Source organism: Zootoca vivipara, chromosome 4, assembly GCF_963506605.1.
Source record: "Zootoca vivipara chromosome 4, rZooViv1.1, whole genome shotgun sequence".
Classification (NCBI taxonomy): Eukaryota; Metazoa; Chordata; class Lepidosauria; order Squamata; family Lacertidae; genus Zootoca; species Zootoca vivipara.
The window spans coordinates 84,571,222-84,594,286 of NC_083279.1; the positions used below are offsets into that span (position 1 = coordinate 84,571,222).

Here is a 23,065-nt window from a genome sequence, read left to right on the forward strand (position 1 = left end):
CCGATATATAAAGGAGATACACACACACACACACACACATACATACGTGTGTGTGTGTGTGTGTGTGTGTATATATATATATATATATATATATATATATATATATGTATGTATGTATGTATGTATGTATACTGTATATACATATGCGGGCCTATACACACGCGGGCCTAACCAGTGCTTATTTTCTTTTAAAAAATGTTTAGGGGCTGCTGCTCTCATTTTGACTCAAGAAAACCACCGTTTTACAGTTCAAATCGGGAAAAATAAATACAGTAAATGGACAAAAATACAAAGATTCACAATATGTTTAGGGGTATGTGTCCCCTTGTGTCCCCTCAGAAAAAAAAGCAACGAGCCTAAACACCTCAGGTGAGGCAAAAAATAATGATAATAATCCTTCCAGTAGCACCTTAGAGACCAACTAAGTTTGTCATTGGTAAGGTTAGCCTGATATATAGGGTTGCTGTGGGGATTCAAAGAACGGAGAGAAAACCTTGTGCTCCTTAGAAAAGGGAGGGATAAATAAATGCAATCAATCAATCAATCAATCAGCTAGCTGTGGAAAAATGTTAAAAAATAAATCAAGTAAGGCTTGACTGGCCGCTGCCCTTCTTTTTTTTCTGTGTGTGTAAAAAATAAATACACATATATCATTTCCACATTTATATGCATGGGCATAACCAGGATTTATGTTGGGGAGGGGCAGGCTTCATGTTAAGGGGGGGCAGAACCTCAGTTAAGTATTTTTCTTGATTTTCTTGGCTATGCCACCATTTATACGTACCGCCCTTCTAGTATTCTAGGGCAGGCTATCTGTGCGTTGGACTAGATGACCCTCAGGGGTCCCTTCCAACTCTACAAAACTCTGAAAACCTGCAAGGTACAATACAGTGGTACCTCGCAAGATGAATGCCTTGCGCAACGAAAAACTCGCAAGACGAAAGGGATTCAGGATTTTTTTGGTGACTCGCAAGACGAATTTTTCTATGGCCGTGAACGCATTAATTAAATTTCAATGCATTCCTATGGGAAACCGTGCTTCGCAAGATGAAATTTTCGCAAGACGAAACAACTCACTGTAATACGTATTCCAGAAATACGATATTACCAAAAGGAGTCGGGGGGGGAGGGTTAATATAGTAATAGTCTCCAACTCAGTAAGGCAAAAACCTGCCTAAACAAAAAGGGGCAGTTGTTTGCTGAGATTCCTGCCTTGGAGGGGGTTAGGCTTGCGGTCCTTTCAATTCTATTGTTCTCCCTGCTCATTTAACCCCCACAGCAACCCTGTTAGGTGGTTACGCAGGGAGGCAGCGACTGGCCCAAGGTTCACCCAGTCAGTCCCATCTTAACCACATCGAGCGCCGTGGCGCAAAGGTCGCTCTGCCGGCGCCCCAACTCACCGCGGACGCAGAGGAGGAACATGGCATGGGCAGGCCGTGCGCTGAGGGTGGGCCGGGCTCAGTGGCGCCGCAGCGGGTGGACTGGGCTGCCTGGTTGTCCTCTGGGGCGCCAGCGCTGCCTCCCCCTGCGCGGAGGCCTCTGCCGGGGGCGGCGGTGCCACGCCGCCCCTGGCCTCTTGTCCTCCTCATGCCCCCGACCCGCCAGGCTGAGGCCGGGGCTCAAACCCGTGGCGGGTGGGAGAGAGGGAGGCAAGGAGCAGGGGGAGGGGGAAGGCGGCCGGGCTGTCTGGCGGGCGCGGCGCCCCCTGGCGGCGCGGCGCCCTGGTGCATTGCACCACCCAGCCTTGCCTTAGGGCCGGCCCTGCACCCAGTGAGCGCCATGGAGGAGTGGGGATTTGAACCCTGGTCTCTCCCAGGTCTTAGTGCAAGACTAACCACTGTGATACACTGGCTCTCAGGTGTGACTGTGGGTGGGCAAGACGTCCCCACCCTCATTGAGCCTCTGATATACAGAAGTGCTCCGTTAAGGCAGCCTTCATCAGCCTGGAGCCCTCCAGAAGTTTGGGACTACAACTCCCATCAGCCCCAGCCAGCATGAGTGCTAGTGCTGGCTGATGGGCGCTGCAGTCCCAAGACATCTGGGGGGGGGGCATCAGGTTGGTGAAGGCTGCTCTGAGGTACCATGGACCTAAGCCATTTCTTATTGAGGTCAGTGGTGTTTTTTTGTTCCTGTGAGTTACTGTAAGCTGATCTGTATATTATTTCCAGATGGTCAGAGTCTGAAATCAGTAGTTAGGATTTTGTACTGTTTTCTCCCCAATAACAGGGATTGGTAGCTGGCATCCTGTGGGCTGAATTTTCCCTGGCAGGCTTCTCTTTCTCTCTACACTTCTTGAAACAGCGTGGAGAAAGGGAAAGAGGAAGACCTGAGCATGTACGAAGATGGAACGTAGAGAAGGTAGAGGGGAGGGAGATCCGTAGCACTTCAGATAGCGTGAAGAAGAAGAGATGAAGAGAGGAATGGTGGAGGGGGAGTGTGGGCTTTCTGGCAAGCTGTTTTGGGGATGGGGGTCTCCAGAAACACCTTTCAATGTGGTCTGCTCCAGGTGGCTAGATGCTATGGCCTGGGCAAAGATCTGATGACACTGGCAAGCCATATAAAAAAAGGAGCCTTGCAACTTCATCCTGCAGAACATTGGCACTGATCCAACCTTCCCAGAACAGTTATTTTCAGATCTTAATTAAGTAGCAACTGCTTTATGTCAGCAATATTTGCTTTTAGGATCAAATGATTTTATGATTTACAATTGCTTCGGGGATTAAAGCAGACAGGGGTTACATAAAATTTTGTGTAAGTTTTCTGAAGTCCGGGCATAAAAGGGTTGGCTTTCTGGCTAATGTTTATGCTGTACACATTCCTGAATTCTTAACTCAAGACTTCATCAGTTAGTGGACAGGCTTTTCCAAGGCAGTTTGAAATTCTTCGAAACCTTTTCATTTCTTCAACTCAGAGATGATCCATCTCAGTGCATCCTCACTGATCTTCCTAAATATCATATTTTTCATTGGGGCTGATACTGTGTTTGGTAATGTCAAGCCATGTTCTGCAATGGTAAGGTTTACAATGTATTGCCTTGATAAGATTAAGGAAATCCTGCGTTCAACATGTTTTTGCTTCAGAGGGCTATTGTGTGTCTATAGAGAGCAGTTGTGTTTCTGTTGAAAAGACCCTGCTGAAGCTATATTAATGCAACTAACATAGCAAATGCAGTTGCTTGCCTAGTTGAAAAGATAGACTGAAGTTTTTACTAAAGTTACTGAGAGTTTTGACATTAACATCTGTGAAGGCATGGCTTTTTATCAGGTCATTAATAAAAGTTGAACTTAGAGGCATACCTCTTCACAAACAGTAGTCTTTGCAATTTTTGGATCATCTTCTAAACACACATACACTAGTGTAAATACAAAATAACATCATTTGTTTTTATTTTACTTGTGTCACAGGGCATTCTGATCCTTTACTGCAATACATCTAGAGGTTCTCAATGGGTTTGTGTAGAAAGTTTTGAAAAACATTTTTAAGGGAGGATTACATTTCAGTGTTATAATGTTCCTGGCCGTGTGTGTGTGTGTGTGTGTGTGTGAGAGAGAGAGAGAGAGAGAGAGAGAGAGAGAGAGAGAGAGAGAGAGAGAGAGAGAGAGAGAGAGAGAACCCTAAAGCTCTAGGTTACTTAACCAACATCTGGTTATGTTATTGCTATTTTGTTGAGGGTCAGTTTATAATTGATGCTAAAATCTTATACTGTACCCACTTACCTGGGAGTAAGCCCCATTTCACTTAATGTGAATTACTTCTCAATATACATGTATAATAGGATTGCATAGTAAGGCAATTTCTTGAGAATCATTCTCACCTCAGTTCTCTAATTACTTAACACTCTGTTTAAAATCTGCATAGTTGGCTGCTTACAGTTCTATGCCCTTAGTAATTGCTTTAGTATTATGATGTTGCTCCTGCCAGAAAGGGAAGATACTGTGGGAAACAGCTGTAGCTCAGTTTGTTCATACCTTGTATGCAAAAGGTCTCAAAAGGTCCCTGTCACCTCTAGGGAGCACTGAGGGGGAAAACCAAGCCTCAAATTCTGGAGAGCTGCTGATAGCCACTGTGTAGACCGGGCAACCCCAAACTTCGGCCCTCCAGATGTTTTGGACTACAATTCCCATCTTCCCCAACCACTGTTAGCTAGGGATCATGGGAGTTGTAGGCCAAAACATTTGGAGGGCCGCCGTTTGGGGATGCCTGGTGTAGACAATACTAAGCTATGTAGAACAATGGGCTAACTCAGTATAAAGGTAAAGGTAAAGGGACCCCTGACCATTAGGTCCAGTCGTGACCGACTCTGGGGTTGCGCGCTCATCTCGCATTATTGGCCGCGGGAGCCGGCGTACAGCTTCCAGGTCAGTATAAGGCAACTTTATAGGTTCTCTATGTTTCTGTGTGTATAGAAAAAGTCAAACAAATACTGTATGCTTAGTCATATGTTTATTCACAAGCAAGTCCCACTCACATGTTTATTCACAAGCAAGTCCCACTATGTTCAATGGAGCTTACTCCTAGAGAGTTTAGGATTGTGGCCTTAAAGCAAAAAATAAGTATATTTTGTTGGGGCTGTAGGAGAGCCACAAAGAATGCAATCTAATCAAAACTATGAGCTGTGCTAACAGAATATTTCTTTATATGGGGAAGGAGAGGAATTTGAAGGAAATATTTGGAAAGCCAATGGCATTTTCTTCCTTGCTTCAGGAAGTTCAACAGTTCAATATTTCCATTTTTAAAACCTTTCTCTTTACTTCTCATTTTTATGCTAAAATGGGAGCATTAAAACACCAGCATTTAATTTGTAAACTGGAAGGTACTGGCCATACAGCCCTGACTGAAAAGTCACACCCTGTGCTTTTAAGCTCTGTACCCTTAATTCAACATCTGAGGGTTGGTTGTGGTTTTTCTCATCATTCAGTGAGGAGGAAAAAGCCCCCTTTTTTACTTCGTCAAGGGGCACTGTATTATGCCTTGTGCTCTGTGGTTGAGCTACATATTCCTGGAAATCACCTGGGTCAAACTGGGTAATACCCAATTATATAACTGCTGCAGAGATTTGCTGGCTCTTTTCTAAGCTGATCACATATTAAATAAGCATAAATGTGACAGTACTTTAGTCAGTATATATCATCCTGAATTTGGCTTGGTAACACTGGCAGCCAGTGCAGCTTTTTGGCACCATGTGCTCCTCTGTGTTTCCTCACCTAACAGCCTAGATTTCAGATCTTCTGAACCATCTTATTCTGAGATGAAAACATTTGCCATCTTTTAAAATTTTTGATAATCAAGAGCCTGTTTTATCTACATTCTGTACAGATCTTTTCCCCCTTCTGTTTGGTATTCCAGGGTACTTTCACCACAACCACTGTGGAAGAGACAGCCAGTCCAGGAACAAAAAATAAATCTTCAGAAAATCCACAGGAGAAGAAAAAATGCCACGTGCCCTGTGATTTTCAAGCTAAAGTGTTAAGAGAAGAAAAACATTACATGTGTAGTATGTACATTTGTATTTTAGAAACTCTTTCCTTTCATTAACTGTTGCAAGCTAACTTTGGATATGATACAATATTGAACTTATTTGTATTTCACTCACAGTATGTTAAGGTTATTTATTAAACATAAATATACTTACCTATTTTTACTATATTAAGAAATTTACATAAATGCAATTAAAATGCTTAACCAGGCATCCTTAAACTCGGCCCTCCAGATGTTTTGGGACTACAACTCCCATCATCCCTGAGCACTGGTCCTGTTAGCTAGGGATGATGGGAGTTGTAGTCCCAAAACATTTGTAGGGCCGAGTTTGCCTATGCCTGTTCTTAACGATTGCCTTGGTCCATACTGAGACTGCTAGGTATCCTGATCCCAAGTTGTTTAGGATTTAAATATCAGTAGCAAAACCCAGAACTTGATTTGGTTATCAATAGGCAGCTAGTGCAGATCAAACTCTGGCCCTCTTTGTAGTTTTGGACTACAATTCCCATCTTCCCCAACCACTGGACCTGTTAGCTAGGGATCATGGGAGTTGTAGGCCCAAACATCTGGAGGGAGGGCCGCAGTTTGGGGATGCCTGATCTAAAGCTCAGTGGGGTTCGATGAGCACAGGGTGAAACAGTTCTAAACGTAGTAGGCTGAACCCTTCCACATTCATAATCTAAATACTTCATTTCCTGCTGCAACTATAGTTTGTTTCAGGAATTTTCTGCATCTACAAATGCAGACATTGATGTTAAGTGGTATGAACATGCAAAACTTGCCTTATTCCAGTTGTTGATCCACCCAGCTCAGTCCTGTCTGCTCTGACTGACAGTAGTTCTTCAGGTTATCCTGACAGATGACTTTCTTAGCCAGGCATCCCCAAACTGCGGCCCTCCAGATGTTTTGGCCTACAACTCCCATGATCCCTAGGTAACAGGTCCAGTGGTTAGGGAAGATGGGAATTGTAGTCCAAAACATCTGGAGGGCCGGAGTTTGGGGGTGCCTGTTCTTAGCCCTGCTAAGGGACTGAGGTATCATTGTCTCCGATGTGCCACCCCCAGCACCTTAAGACACTAAGCAATTTGATTCAAACCCACAAATAATCCAAATCCCACTTTTACAAAGAAGCCGATCTAGGGCCTAACTGTGTGTGACGCTAACAAAGGGCAGAGTAATCATGTTGGCTTAGAAAACAAAGAAACAAACATGGAGAAGCAGAGATTGTTTTCAACTTCACAGTGTGCAAGGAGAGGTGGTTTGCTGTTTCTCTCCCCAGCTATGATCTCAGTAAATGTCCTCATGCCACCATTATCATCAGAAAGAGGAAAGTTCCCATTGATGTTACAACCTACTGTTAACTACTATGGCAGTGAGTTTTAGGAAGTCCACAGCTGGGGAGGGAAGGTTTAAACCTGCCCCAGCACTGCAGTGCTGATTGCTGTTTGTCCCCTGTGCCTGGCATTTAATTAAAAAGAAACCAATAACCTGATAGCTAATCACACAGCATCACAATTGTTAGCATCACATGTAGTCAGGCTTTTACCCTGCTTGAAATATTACCACACAACGCTAATTGCTGAAGAAAGCTCTGTTATGTGTCATTGCATTCTTTCAGTAACTTTTTTAATGACTGACGGTCTGTTTGCTTAAAGGGAACTTGCAGAATTCTCTAGTTGAATATGCAAGAAGTACCAAGAAGATGATACGGAACATGATGGATGATCACCAGTCTTCTCTTGATTATCTTTCCAATCAGGTATAAGTTATTATTTGCAGAAAGCATTTCTTTCTGTACAGGACTAATTCTACTGAATGATCTTAATTCAGCTGAACTAAATGTCAAAATCCAGTTTGCAAACATAGTGAGCTCATTTCCTAAAAACAGTTTGTCTTGCAGCAGCAAGTAATTGGTTATTTTCTGCATTGGGAAGAAACTACTGATTTCTTACAGTGCCACAAACACATTAGATATGAGGGAGCCATTAAGGTCAACAAATATACTGTTAGCTTTTTATGTAGGGCCCTCCTCAGATTTATTCTGCATGAGTCAGTGAATAGGTGGAAAATGGCAGCTGTATTCTTAAAAATTTGAATTATAAACCATGTGTATGAGCTAGCCAAAATTAAGCATTCTTCAGTCGTATTGGTTTTACTAGGAGATACTTAGGCTATTGTCCTCAGCTTAATTTCTAACTCCTGCTGAGCTCAGTGTTACTTCCTTCTGAGAAGTTTTTCTTAGGATTGCTCTACATAAAACTTGCTTAATTGACCAAAATCAATGGGGTGTGCCACCAGTTGTATATTTACAGTATATTTACTCAGTATATTCAGTATATTTACTCAGAATTAAGCCCCATTTAGTAATTTTCTTGGGATTGTAGAAGTAACTAATTTGGGCTGAATTACATCCCATGTTAATGTTTGTTTCAAGGTTATGAGGAAAAGAAAAGAAGGCAATGCTGGGCTCCCCTGAACATTCAGAATGGTTTAAGGTTTTTCTTATGATCACACAGGTCAATGAACTGATGAGTCGGGTTATGCTTTTAAACACAGAACTATCTAGAAAACCAATTGATGTATTTCCTCATCGAGCTGTTCAGTCTCATGGTAAATGCTTTTTGCTTCCTGACTTTTCCCATTTCTCTTCTTTCTCTGTAACCCCTCCTGGTAAGGCAGTGGTACAACTAAGAAAGATTGGGGGTGGGGGAGTGGTTTGCCATTACTGATTTTGCAAAACCAAAAGTGTTTATTGATCATTTCATTGTTGTATTCTTTTTGGAAAAAATAAACTGTATATAAATTTTATGAATTAATACTAGTAATAATAATAATGAATAAGAAGTAATAAATTATTTTTTCTTTGTCACCCATTTGATTGGATATGAAGGGGAAAGACAGAAGTTGCTCCTTGTATACAAATACATGCCAATGTGGACTACTCAAGTCTAATGCAAATAGGGAAATGCGGATTAACAGCTACATTATGCTCAGATGTGGGTAAACTAATTCTTTGGAATGGTACAATAATCTATGGGTCAAAAGACATGTTGCGCTGCAGTCAGGTGCAACTAATGTGTGTATGTGTGTGCATGCTTAACCTTTACCTACCAGTCACTTTGCCTAGAAGCCCGCGTTCCATGTTCTTGTTTATATTCACATGGGTCCGAAACCTTGGCAGAGAGTCAAAGCCAGGGGGAGGCAGTTCAGGGGGAAAGTGATTGTCAGAGAAAAAGTTAACTCTGTTTCCTTTTTACAAAGCTGAACCTGAACTTCCTCTGGTAATGTTGTCTGCCAGGTTTGGATTGCAGCGATATTAAAGATACCATTGGCTCTGTTACAAAAACTCCAAGTGGTCTCTACATAATCCATCCAGAAGGATCAAGTTATCCCTTTGAGGTAATACAGATTTTTCATTTTTACTGTTTGCTTAGATTGTTGTTTCCCCCTTCTTCTTATGGCTGCATTAAAGCATTCCCTTTCGCTTTAGCAGTGGTTTTAACACTTTCCAAGCCGCTGCCAAGTGCCAATATTTTAAATCTGATATGAGGGGTCAGTTTGTTCAACTGGATGTACTGTAACTTAGAGGAGTCGGAAGGTCGGCAGTTCAAATCCCCGCGACGGGGGTGAGCTCCTGTTGTTCGGTCCCAGCTCCTGCCCACCTAGCAGTTCAAAAGCATGTGACGTGCAAGTAGATAAATAGGTACTACTCCTGGTAAACGGCATTTCTGTGCACTGCTCTGGTTTGCCAGAAGTGGCTTAGTCATGTTGGCCACATCACCCAGAAGCTGTCTGCAGACAAATGCCAGCTCCCTTGGCCTATAGAGCAAGATGAGTGCCCAACCCCAGAGTCGCCCGCAACTGGACGTAACGGCTAGGGGTACCTTTACCTTTTTACCCCAAGGAGCAATCTTTGACTTCCTCTGATGTTCACTCACAGAGAACTGACTTATACTGAATCATTGGTCCATGTACCGTAGTTTAGTCCTGAGTGACTACCCAGTTGGTATTGGTTCTGCAGGGTTTCAGACAGGAGTCTTTCCAAGTCCTTCCTGGAGATGTGCAGGATTGAACTTTGCATGCAAAAGGTGTTCTGCCACAGAACTCCAGCCTTTTACTGTATGACCGTATCTCATTTGCCCACACAAATATATATTGGGGAAGACTAGGTCTGCTTGTGTGAGCAAGAAATGCATTGTTAATCTAGTCTCTATGAAATTGAGGGGGCTTAATTATTTAACTGTGTTTGATATAAGCTTGCTGATCTTTCACTGAATTGAAGAATAACAGTAAATGAAATACTAGTGATGCTTGTAAGAAAACACTGAATTCATTTACAAATGCCAGCAAGACAGAACACGCATTTGTCATAGTGCGAAGCTCTCTCTCTCCTTTTGTGTAGTCGACAAGAAAAATAAAAAATACCAATGTGACATATTTTTTATATGACACTTTAACAGTAAAGACAAAGTGGCTGCCAAGGCTGCATTAACACCCCCAGGATGGATAAACATGTCAGTTTCGGGTTCTCATTTTTCCATTCTCAAATTTGCTTCTCCACATTTCCCCATCAGTTTTTTAATCCCCCTCCCCCGAAAAAAGTTCTCATGGAAATTCATCAGCATTTTAGTGTGTATTTCTGCTGATATACACATTTTATTTGCAGCTTTGCCTAATACACACATTTTTTCTGCAGCTTTGTCTAATACCACATTTTTGCAAAGCAATTTCCCTTAATATGTGTTTTTGTATTTTGTTTTCACTTATATATGCATTTATATGCACATGATTTTTTTGTACATACTGTATTGCTTGGCAGGAGAACTGCATTGCAAAATTCTAAGAAGTGCAGATTTTGTAGGATAACCGTGTTTCACTTCTCATAGCGTTTTGGAAAGTGTGAATTAACAGAATCGAATTTCTCCTCAACCCCGAAGGGAGAGAGAAAAAAGGGTTTAACATGGTTCTTTGCTTCTTAGCTGCACTATGATTTTGAAAACCAAGAATGCAGTCATAGCAGTGTACAGAATACTGTTCCAGAGATCTGAACTGACTTGCCAAACTGATCTTGGGATCAGTTTTGGGATTGTTGCTTTTGCCAGATCAGCCTTGTGTGCCTAATAAACACTTAAGAAAATGTGCTTTTGATTGTGTACTCCAGATCTTTAATCGGAGGACTGTGTAGCAAGAACACAAGGAATAAAAGCTGGGCAAGTGTTTACAGGCTAAAGAGTACTTGCAGAGTTACAACTATTATTCAGAACTCACAATTAACTGAACTTTTAAAAGATCTCTTTACAGAAACTCTAGCTAACCTCTCATTGGTATAAACCTTGGCCTATAAAGGGCAGGTTGGAAAGAAAGTCCTGCCACAAGAACAGGGGTGGTCTCTTTCCCTTGGTAATTGTAGTGGCAGTGTCACAATCAGGGATGGAAGGTTCTGTCAATTCTGGTTCTCTCAGTTTCTCATTTTTCCAATCTTAAATTCAGCTTTTTAGTGTGAATTTCTCCTAATATTTATATTCAGTTTTGACTAATGTACACATTTTTGCAAGCAATGTATTTTAGTATGTTATTTTCAGTGATATTCTATTATTTATTGAATTTATATACAGTACTGCCCTATACCCAGAGGTCTCAGGGTGGTTCACGGAATAAAATAAAAATATAAAACCACAAAATAAATAATCAAAATAAAAACAACAACCAAATAACCCCCCCAACCCTCATTTTAAAAGAGCATAGGATGTCAATCAAATGCACACTATAGTTAAAATATCCTTATATATTTTTTGTTCACATTGCTTGGCTGAATTGCAAAATTTGGATAAGTGCAAATTTTGAATGATAGCTGTGTTTTGATTCACATATTATTTCAGAAAGTGCAAATTTGGTAAATTTGGGTTTAAATGCATACTGAATCAAATTTCTCCTCCATCCCTAGTCACAACCAATCTAAAGCTTTTTGAAGCAGATATAGTGGTACCTCGGGTTACAGACACTTCAGGTTACAGACTCCGCTAACCCAGAAATAGTACCTCGGGTTAAGAACTTTGCTTCAGGATGAGAACAGAAATTGCGCAGTGGTGGCGCAGCGGCAGCAGCAGGAGGCCCCATTAGCTAAAGTGGTACCTCAGGTTAAGAACAGTTTTAGGTTAAGAACTGACCTCCGGAACGAATTAAGTTCTTAACCCGAGGTACCTCTGTAGTAAGATAGTCCTCTAGGACAGGTATCCCCAAACTTCGGCCCTCCAGATCTTTTGGACTACAATTCCCATCTTCCCCGACCACTGATCCTGTTAGCTAGGGATCATGGGAGTTGTAGGCCAAAACATCTGGAGGGCTGCAGTTTGGGGATGCCTGCTCTAGGAGCTGTCGGGGGGGGGCAGAGTTCTCCTCTCACAACTGCATCATAGGGCAAATTATGGTGCCCTGATGTTGGTGATTTTGCCATTGTGGGTGTCCTGGAAGCAAGCAAGGTGGGGAGAAGTGGGGAGCTCACCCCCACACCCCTTGCTTTGCCATGTAGTAAGGACATGAGTGAGCGACAGGTTGTCAAACCAGTCTTACTCCCTTCCAACTTTGTAGGCGTGTTGCACTCAAGAAGCAAAAGTGGACAGAGTGACAAATGTCAATTTTACTTTGGCACAGTAGACTAGTTTTACACACACATATATATACACACACACCTCTTTATCTTCCATCCAGGGAAGCAAGAGGCAGTATTGGACTACAAGGACTCATTACAGCCAGGAAAAACATACAAGGAGGGTGTGAACAGAGATGATAAAGTGCACGGCCTGGGAAGAGTGGGTGTGGGTAAGGAGAGGGTTTAGTCTAAGAGGAGTCCCACATCTGCCCCCCAGGCTTGGTTCCTCACTCCCGATTCAGTCTAACATTGCGGCCTGGAAAGAAAATGCTTAACATTGACAGTATCATTCCCATGGTGTATATATATATATATATATATATATATATATATATATATATATATATATATAATCCTTCAATTTTGTGCTTGCAGGAGTTAAATATATAAATCATGAAATAGTTCAGCATGCACTGGAGGATACTTTTGAAATAACTAAGATAATTAACTTCCATATTTCCTTTAAAAAAAAAACCTTTCCAGTGTTTAGGAATGACTGCCAATGTCTACAGAAGTTGAAGTCATCAAATAAGTAAAAATGTTTGCTTATGACACTGGCCAGAGATCAAGAACTAATGGAAAAACATGGTTATAGGATGTGTAGCAACTAAGGAGGAGGTTAAAACTGAAAATAAAATTAGGATTTTGAATTTCGGAGGGGGCCAGATGAAGACACTTCAGAACAGAGAAGGGAGAGGTGCAGAAAAGTCTGGTGGCTCACTCTTGAAAGAAAAACAGTTGCCTGCTAGAGGCCATTCACATGGAAAGCACACCTAATTCAATTGGAAACAGCATGCACAAATGGGTGCCACAGTATGTCCCTCATTTCTGGTTGGTCTAATTATCAGGACCGTGCACCTTTGCAAAAGCTGATATTCACCCGCTAAGCTGTTTGGGAGAGGGCTGGCTTTGGTCCAAACATGTCTCTCTCTTTCTCTTTCTCTCTCACACTCTTAAAATACCCTTGCTCCGTTTATATATAACTATAGCAATGTTATCGACAGAGGACACCTAAAAAAAGAAATAAATTAGTTTTGAATCTATACACTCATTGACTAATAATTTGACTCCAAGCCCCAGGTATGCATGCCAAAGGTGCAATCCCTGCAAGCTTCAGAAAAGCTATTTTCTTTCTTATATATATATATATATTTAGGTGTCCTGTGTTGATAACATTGCTGGACCTAGCTTCAACAAATTATTACCAAGAATTTTTCCCAAGATCTTTTTACAGGGAAGGGAAAATGAGAAGAATAACTGAACTCGCTGTGAAAAACTGAAAGCCATTTTTTTTTTGTAGAAATCCATATTGTGTACAAATGTTAGTGTTTGCTTAATTTGGCTGGGGGGGTGGGGTGGATTTGCCAGTTTCTTTACAGAAAGATTTCACCACCATTATCTATATATGTTTCAGGTATTGTGTGAGATGGATTTTCGAGGAGGAGGCTGGACAGTGATCCAGAAGAGAACTGAGGGGCTCGTTGAATTTCAAAGGACATGGTCTGACTATTTGAATGGATTTGGTGACCTTGAAGGTAGCAATTTGTTTTTTGTTAGGGCCTTTTTCTAGTTACTCCAGCCCAGCTAGGGACATACAGATCTGGTGTGTCCATGTTTATTTTTGTTAATATATATATACCTCCCCTTTCCTCCAAGGAGCTCAAGGTGACACACATGGTTGTCCCCTTCCCATTTTATCCTTTCAACAACCCTGTGAGGTAGATTTGTCTTATCGGGTTGGCCAGGGGCATGGACGACCCCCATAAGTAAAAACAACAGGAACCTTTCTAGCCTGTCCCTCCCATCAGCTTACAGCTCTAGGGAATTTTGACAGCCTTCCCCGACGATTTATAGCAGGCATCCCCAAACTTTGGCCCTCCAGATGTTTTGGACTACAATTCCCATCTTCCCTGACCATTGGTCCTGCTAGCTAGGGATCATGGGAGTTGTAGGCCAAAACATCTGGAGGGCCGCAGTTTGGGGATGCCTGATTTATAGGGACTTCGTGGAAAGCATGGCCTCCATGGGGCTGTCCCTGAATAAGTCTGGCCCAACTCATAGCCGCGGACATGCCTTGGACCTGGTGTTTATCTCTATGGATGTTGGTGATCTGACACTAAGTAAAAGCGAAACTAAAGAAGTGCCATGGTCAGATCACTACCTGGTGCAACTGGACTTCTCCGCGACCCTTCCCCTCTGCAGGGAGGTGGGACCAATTCGGATGGTCTGCCCCCACCACTTAATGGATCCAAATGGTTTCCAGAGAGTGTTAGGGGATGCTTTATCCCATGTTGATGGCCTTTCAGCCAATTCCCTGGTGGTCCGCTGGATTGTAGAGTTAACCAGGGCTATTGACTGTTTGGCTCTGAAGCGCCCTCTCTGATTGCATGGAGCCCGGACAGCCCCGTGGTTTTCCACAGATCTGAGGGCAATGAAACAATCACTGAGACGGCTAGAGCGCCGGTGGCGGATAACTCATTCTGAAGCTGAAAGGACACGGGTTAGAGCTCAATGTCGAGCCTACCAAGTGGCGGTAGTGGCGGCGAAGAAGACTTTCTTCACCGCCTCTATTGCATCCGCAGAAAACAGTAGCAGGAGACTTTTTCAGGTGGTTCACAATTTAGTGGAAGGTGACCCGGAAACTACAACTAATCCAGAATGTGGCAGCTAGACTGGTGACCGGGAGTGGCCGCCGAGACCACATAACACCGGTCTTGAAAGATCTACATTGGCTCCCAGTACGTTTCCGAGCACAGTTCAAAGTGTTGGTGCTGACCTTTAAAGCCCTAAATGGCCTCGGTCCAGTATACCTGAAGGAGCGTCTCCACCCCCATCGTCCTGCTCGGACACTGAGGTCCAGTACTGAGGGCCTTCTGGTGGTTCCCTCGTTGCAAGAAGCCAAGTTGCAGGGAACCAGGCAGAGGGCCTTCTTGGTGGTGGCGCCCGCCCTGTGGAACGCCCTCCCATCAGATGTCAAAGAGAAAAACAGCTACCAGATTTTTAGAAGACATCTGAAAGCAGCCCTGTTTAGGGAGGCTTTTAATGTTTAATATATTATTTTATTTCATTTTTCTGTTGGAAGCCGCCCAGAGTGGCTGGGGAAACCCAGCCAGATGGGCGGGGTATAAATAATAAATTATTATTATTATTATTATATCAAGCACAATACACTGATATTTCCCACTGCATGTACTGAGCATTTCCCACTTCTGGGGTGACTGAGGGAACAGATTGATATTCAGCTGAACCTATATGTGAAGTTTCAGATCATTGTTTCGTTATGGTAGAAAAACTAAATAGATCAGATTGATTATGTAGGTAGTTTAATTCTATCAATATGTAATTGTTTTTTAATGATTATTTCAATAATAGTTTTTTCTGTGTTTTTAGTGGATCTCATTTTTATCTGTAAGCTGCCTTGAGTCTGTGTCAGAGGAAAAAGCCGGGGTATAAATCAATAATTTAACATAGCTTCCTTTAACTGGTTCAGGATTAATAGCAAACAGATTGAAGGTGTGTGTGTGTGTGTGTGTGTGTGTGTGTGTGTGTGTGTGTGTGTAGGAATAAATCTTCACTTCTGTTCTTTTAGAGTTTTAATTCTGTTTACAGGGGAATTTTGGCTCGGCCTCCGAAATATTTTCCACATAGCAAACCAGAAAACAGCCAGCTTCATGCTTTATGTGGGCTTGGAGGCTGAAGATGACACGTATGCATACGCATCGTATGACAGTTTTTGGTTAGAGGATGAAGCGTGCTCTTTTAAAATACATTTAGGACGTTACTCTGGAAATGCCGGTAAGACTCGGACGGGAGCAGCGGTCTAGCTTTAAAATGACAGGCTCTGCAAATGTGAAAATAGGGTGGCAAGTCCACAAATATAGACAATAAACTATAGAGCATCTGCCAGGAGCTCCTGTGTCTTGGCTGGAGCAAGTATCATGATTTCAGAGGTACATTTTCCAAGCTCTGAGATCACCAACATTGTCATGGCCAAGGTACTCAGCTCCCATATTACACATTATGGCTGCTTATGTGAACTGCATTGGGAGCCTTTTGCTGAGAGAAGGTGTGTAAATCTAGAAAGGGAATAATTTAATTGGCACTGGGGACACTGGAAGGGATTGCATGAGACAACCCCACCCCCCCAGTTTACTGTGTGTCTTTCTAGTAATGTAAGACTACATGTGTATATATACACAATTGTGAGCCTCCATAATGCAGGACAGCCTTTGCCAACCTGATGTTGTCCAGATGTTTTGGACTACAGCTATCATCATTCCTGCTGATCGTTGGCCACGTGGCTGGGGCTGATGTGAGTTAGCATTTAAAGGGTGCCAGGTTGTGGAAAGCTAATATAGGCCAAGAATTGGGGCAAGCTGTGTTGCAAGCAGTTGCTAAAACTAGGATTCAGCCACCTTGTTGTTTCTTAGAGGAAAAGGTAACTGAGATTTTACTGATAGTACGGAGCTAGGTGGTAAGGCAATGTATTAGGCCAGCTATTTCAGAATAATCTGAGTCAAAACCTTTACACACCGTTTGGTTAATAGGCAGAATGATTTCAAGGCAAGTGAAGAGTTTATTTAAAGTCTTCATTAAAGTCTCCACTGATGATGTTTTTTTGCCAGTCTAGAAGCCATAGGTGTTGCTGGGAGACTAGCGCAAACATGACAAGGCAGTCAAAGTCAGGCTGTGTATATTTTGATACTTAACCACAGAAAGCCAGCTCATACTACAAGGGTAGTGTGTGAATTTTGGAAGAAGTTCCTGCTTAAGTTGCGGGAGTCCTCCAGTAGAAGAGTATTAGATAGATGTTTCATAGGCACGAATAGCTTTTCGGTGACATCACACATACTTTGCTCACAGCAGAAGTAAAACTCAGTGTTAGATCATTCAACAGGCCACAGAAAAGAAAGTTGCCCTATAAATCTGCTTCCAGATATTGCTGTTAGGAGCAATTCATGAATGAAGCACTTCCTATTGCGTCTATTTAAGTGTAATATAGATTAGCAGAGACTGTTTCCCATCCTCTGCCTGAATCTGTGACATGGAGAAGAAGGGCAGGAGAATGACAATTTATGTAAAAGCATAACTCAGGAGTGTTCTGGATGGGCCAATGGCCCATCTAGTCCAGCATCCTGCTCTCACAGTGGCCAACCAGATGCCTAGGGGAAGCCCGCAAGCAGGACCTGAGCGCGACAGCACTCTGCCCACCTGCAGTTTCTAGCAATTGGTATTCAGAAGCATTACTGCCTACATGGTTACTAGCTAGTAAGTATGTAGGGCCCAAGTTAGTCAGGACCTGCACTGTTAAATGCTTAATTCAGATGCATTTAATTACTTTCCCCTATTTTTTGTTCCTATAATTTAGGTGATGCATTTCGGGGATACAGAAAACAAGACAACCAGAACTCATTACCTTTTAGTACATTTGATATGGACAATGATGGCTGCAATCCAGCTTGCTCTCTCCAGGAGCAGCCTGTGAAGAGCTGCAGTAACTTCAGTGAGAAAACAGGCTGGTGGTTCAGCCAGTGCGGTCTTGCAAATCTCAATGGTGTTCACCGGGTCACAAGGAGGATGCTCGCAACAGGGATTCGGTGGGAAACCTGGACAGTGAATGACAAACCAGTCAAAATTAGATCGGTTTCAATGAAAATCAGAAGAACATATTTCAAATAATGGAACAATGCATGACTTTCTGAAATTAGGCTGTCTGGTAGCTCACTTCAGACTGTAGCATGCAAAGTTTTAGTTTAGCAACCCATTTCTAGACATGTTAGAGCCATTTTGCACACCTTACTTTGCAACAGCACTTTCCAGCACAACATAATTATAATCCCACTACGTTGTAGCTTCATTTCTAATATTTTCACTAAATACCTGGATGCCATTATTGGCTTGTTGCATTAACACTTTCATCTCACAAATCACGATGCCTTAAGCATTGATCCATTCCAGCTTGGTCGGCGTTGCCAATTGAGCCTTCTTTATCTTTAAAATGAGTCAACATAACTTAACATCTGGGATGTCATCCTAAGGGAAAAGGTTTAGAAGAAAGGGGGAGGCAGCAGGAGAGCATCTGCTTTGCATGCAGGAGGTCCCCTGTTCAATCCTTGCCATCTCAGGTGGGGCTGGAAAAGCCTCTGTGCCTGAAGCCCTGGAGAGCTTCTGCCAGGAAGTTTAAACAAAACTGAACGGCATGGATCAGTGCCCTGACTGGGTTATAATGCAGCTTCCTGTGTTCTTTGTATATCCAAACCTAACTGCTTGCATTTGGGGATCTGATTTGGAAGGGGAAAACTCCAGGAATCTTACCCATTGAAGAGTGATATGTGCCTGTTTTCCCCAGGCAGTGAGGCAACAGGGAGAATGAGGTGTGAGTTGGGAAGAAGCCACTTTTCTTCTGAGATGGCATATCAGGTACATACATATTTATTCACAGAAAAGAAATCTGTTTGCTGGTACCACACTTGTTTTACCATTGTGCTAGATAGACTCAGATAATAGGAAATGTGCTTTAATTGGCCCCTTTGGGGCTAATTTCAGCCCCGGGAAAGGAAACCAATAAGGCAATTTCTCTCTTCTGGAAAGAAAATAAAAAGGAATCACTTAAGGGTGGTTGAGGGTATTTTTTATTGTGCATCATAAAATTTCCTTCCCAAAGATTTCTGAAGCACTTACTTTTCAAAGATATACGGCTAAAATGGGCACACTTTTTCTGAATATTGACAACACATGAATATTATTTCTTTGTTTAAAATGCTCAGGTACCTGCTTACGTATATCCATAAAATTATGTCTCTTATCTTCCAAAAGGTACCACCTATTTTGTTTAGGATTTTCACCCCCAAGATATATGAATAAAACAGATGGGTTTTTTAAATTTAAAAATATCATTGAAGTTAGGAGCACTGATAGGGTTCATACACAGTGCTAACCCACCACGCTTTGTTTAGGATTTTCACCCCCAAGATATATGAATAAAACAGATGGTTTTTTTTATTAAAAAATATCATTGAAGTTAGGAGCACTGATAGGATTCATACACAGTGCTAAGCTGCCACACTGTTATTTTATATAATTATGCAAAATGATAGGACTTGCTTTTCACATCATTATTTTCTGAAGTATAAAACAACTTGCTGTGGTTTGATTGAATGTTTTCCAGCAGGAAGGAATATTAACATTGTTCCCAATGTTTTTCTTTAAAAAAATTTAATGGTTTTTTGTGTTTGAAACTTCTGTTTTGTGGAAATCTTAATAATAATAATAATAAAGTAATATAGCATATGTTCCCGTTGCTTCTCTTCCCCCACTCTCTGGGCAGTGTTGAGTCACACAACCCACTTTTAAGCAAAAATTTGTGGGGAAATTTCCTGACTTTCTCTGTGGGTATGGGGTGTTAATGGTGGGGTAGTACCTCTGGTGGGGAACACTACCTCCTTCAGGGATAGCTTGCCCACCCTTGGTCCCCACCCTGCCGCACAGCTCTCACCTGTGGCTCTTAGAAGCTGTCAGTATGAGACAGTGGAAACACCCTCTGAAACTGCTTTGGCTGGCCAGCTAAACCAAGTGAGGGTAGCAGATGGGTCCCAAATCCTCCATGAGTTAGGGATGTCCCCTGCATGCAAAGACAGGTGAATTAAGCAGACAGGACCAATAGTGAGCCCAATGGTCAAGAAGGCAGTTTCTGCACATTCTGTAGAGAGAAATGAGGGGCAGATGGGGCTCATCAACCTGGGAAGGTATCCCATCTGGGAGAAGGAAAACTCTGATCCTCAACCTCTGCTGCCTTGTGGGATATATCTTCTGGAGAAGAAAAGGCTATGGAATAAACTCCAGGGGAAAATATGTAACCTCTGCCTTGCTGGATGCGACGAACCCCCTCGCCGACGTTGCCGATAAATTATGAGACGAAAGGGTACAGGGGTAAAGCAATCCCCACTCAATTCCTTACGCCTTAAAATAAACCCCTCAATTCTGGGCTTCTCAGTAAAGAGAGTCTAATTCCAGCTTTTGTGGCCTGATCTCACAGACACTTGGGGCTATTTGAATGAAAAACCTCTTGCCTACAGAACAGGGACTCCCTCAACTCAGATCCCCACTGTATCAGTCTGCCATATCACCCTGGCAAACTTGTAGCACTCTAGGTTTTCACCATACTGCCCTTCCTGTGTGACTCTGGGACACAAACTATCGCCTTTTCCTTAGGTAAGTTTTGCTCTTTTCTGAGTCTCCACCTCTGTGAGTTTTAATACGCTGCTGGAATAACCAAGACGATACGCTTTGGCACAAAAAGATGAATTTTATTTTCTTGAGAACATAGGTTTTTCTTTTCTTAACGATGCATAAGTTTACAAGCTTAGTTACAGTTATACATTAACTCTGTCAGACTTTAACTTCAAGTTATCCTAAGCCTAACCTAAACCACCACTATCCTGGCCCCACAACCTTCTTCTTCCCTCTTCGTCACCATACTCTCCCCCTCTTCCTCTTCCAACTGCCAAAACCGGTCCCACCTCCTAAAGATGCGCTGTCAGTTAAGCTGGAGGTGGATTAACTCTTTCTAATCCAGTGTGTAATAAATCTTCCATCCTGGGGCTAATCCGTTACACTGGACATCTTTGAGAGAAGAAAAGGCTAAGGAGTAAACCCTACACAATTCCAGAGTGCAGTCCCTGACAGTTGGATGGTGCTATGTATGCTTCCTTCTGGCAACTCCTGCAGCCAAGCTGGTGCCAAACGTATTGCTCTGCTTTCCTTTGGGCCACATCAGCAAGGCAGAGAGCAGGTTATTTTTGTCTGGGCAGCCCAGGCCCTCCATACACACTGACTAGGCTTGCACCCCAGAGAGGTCACTTGGGTGCTGCCAATGCAGCAAAAACAATGCAAGAGGCAGCAGTTACAAGGTACCAGTCTCTGCAGCCGCAGGTGCTGTGATTCTCTAGCAGTTTGACTTCACCCCCAGAGGTGCACTCCATTGTCTCTCAAGACAGACGGATGCCAACAACCAGCATGGGTGTAGCCACCAGTGTAATTTGCTACCATCACAGTGGTGAGTATCCTGGCTTTCTTGTTTAGGGAGAGCAGGATCTGTTTTCTTGCTCACGCAATCACTTGATTGTTAGCAGGAACTATGGGTAATATCCCACATTAGTCATAACTTAAGCCCTTTTATATCATTAGTTCTACTCTGAGTATGACTTAGCTGGAGAAATGGATATGCTGCTTGATTACACACACGCGCACACACACACATCTCAAAGTGTTTTACAAGAAGATAAAACAGTAAAACCAAGAAAAATTCACAACTGTATTTTAAAACACACAGAAGTCAAAATACTAAACACATCAAAATTACCACTTCTTTCATGGCATAGAGGAAGACTGAGGAGAAAGATGACTGGATGTAGGAACAGATAAATCTGCCTGTTGCAGTTTCTCATCTTTCTAATCATTTCAGTTCTCCACATTTCCACATCAGTTTGTGATTATTATTATTTTGAAAACACTCACCAGTGTTTTTGTGGACCCTCTCCCCCAATACACACATTTTGCAAGTAATGGTCCGTAAAGGTAAAGGTACCCCTGACCATTAGGTCCAGTCACGGACGACTCTGGGGTTGCAGTGCTCATCTTGCTCTATAAGCCGAGGGAGCGGGCATTTGTCCGCAGACAGCTTCTGGGTCATGTGGCCAGTATGACTAAGCCACTTCTGGCGAACCAGAGCAGCACACAGAAACGCCGTTTAGCTTCCCGCCGGAGTGGTACCTATCTATCTACTTGCGCTTGACGCGCTTTTGAATTGCTAGGTTGGCAGGAGCTGGGACCGAGCAACGGGAGCTCACCCCATCATGGGGATTCGAACCGTCAACCTTCCTATCGACAAGCCCTCGGCTCTGTGGTTTAGACCACAGCACCACCCATGTCCATAGTAGAATGCTATTTTATTTGCAGGAATATATTCAGTTCTAGACACTATTTCCCGTAACATACACATTTTTGTGGATTTGCTAGGAGATGTGCATCACAAAAGTCAGATTTCAGAAGTGGAGTTTTTGAAGGATGGCTGCATTTGGGGGTCACAAGTCATTTTTGAAAGTTTAAAATTTGTATCTTCTTGTAAATATATATATACAGTATATATTCCTGCATCAGTAGCTGGAGTAGAGTGAGCACAGGATCAGAAGTGGGTAATGGGCGACAGAAGGACTGCAAATATGAAATATAATGAAAATCTTTCATTCCTGCAGCCTCCTTCACGACTCTGAGTGCCTTTTCTCAGTCCTAACACATGCTAGACTGGAAACTTTGCATGTGAAAAGTCTCGGATACAAGATGTCTTTTAGTGTCACTGAGCAGCGGAAAAAATTGTTTCTGCAGCAAGTGGGAAAGTGTACAGCCAGACTCCATCCGACGTGGCAGCAGACACTCAATGTGTTAAACATCTGGAAAGAACAGAGTCTTTTCGTCCAAGGAGTTTCCTTTTTGCTCCGAAAACCCTTTTGTCTGGGCTGCACAGTCTCTGCAAATGTACTCAAAAGGACTAGTGTTTGTGCCCATCTGCGTTATAAATAGAGTTAGATGAATTCCTCCCTGTAAAGTGTATTGACATACACTTAATTGTTCGTGCATTTGCACTGTACCAGGTTAAGGAGCGGATACTTGATATTGTAGATCATAGAATTGTTGAGTTGGAAGGAACCTCGTGGGTCATCTAGTCCAACCCCCTGTGGTGCAGTAATCTTTTGCCCAGTGTGGGTCTCAAACCCATGACCCTGAGATGATTAGACAGTGGATTTTAATTTTGGAAGAAAAAGAAGAAACACATGCTCCTCCCATAGGAGCCAACTCCTAGGGGCCAAAGTCCTTTGACTCCCCCTCCATAAAAATATTTTGAGGGGGCCACCCTCTGTAAAGTTGATGGCCATTGCCATT

At 42.7% G+C, this 23,065-nt stretch overlaps 1 protein-coding gene across 1 annotated transcript; it reads left to right on the forward strand.

Annotated features, from left to right (window-relative positions):
• The first annotated feature begins 2,838 nt into the window (after positions 1 to 2,838).
• On the forward strand, positions 2,839 to 19,444 carry ANGPTL5 (angiopoietin like 5). Its single transcript, XM_035115571.2, has 8 exons — positions 2,839 to 3,012; positions 5,347 to 5,494; positions 7,134 to 7,237; positions 7,995 to 8,088; positions 8,777 to 8,877; positions 13,542 to 13,662; positions 15,737 to 15,922; positions 17,496 to 19,444. Exons 1-8 carry the CDS (start codon positions 2,914 to 2,916, stop codon positions 17,804 to 17,806), a joined length of 1,164 nt encoding a protein of 387 aa, XP_034971462.1. The 5' UTR covers positions 2,839 to 2,913; the 3' UTR covers positions 17,807 to 19,444.
• The last annotated feature ends 3,621 nt before the right edge of the window (positions 19,445 to 23,065 follow it).

Coding starts and splice junctions, on each gene's coding strand:
- ANGPTL5 (XM_035115571.2), top strand. CDS start 2,914: ATGATCCATCTCAGTGCATCCTCACTGATCTTCCTAAATATCATATTT. Junction 8,878..13,541: donor GATCAAGTTATCCCTTTGAG/GTAATACAGATT, acceptor TATATGTTTCAG/GTATTGTGTGAGATGGATTT. Junction 15,923..17,495: donor ACGTTACTCTGGAAATGCCG/GTAAGACTCGGA, acceptor CCTATAATTTAG/GTGATGCATTTCGGGGATAC.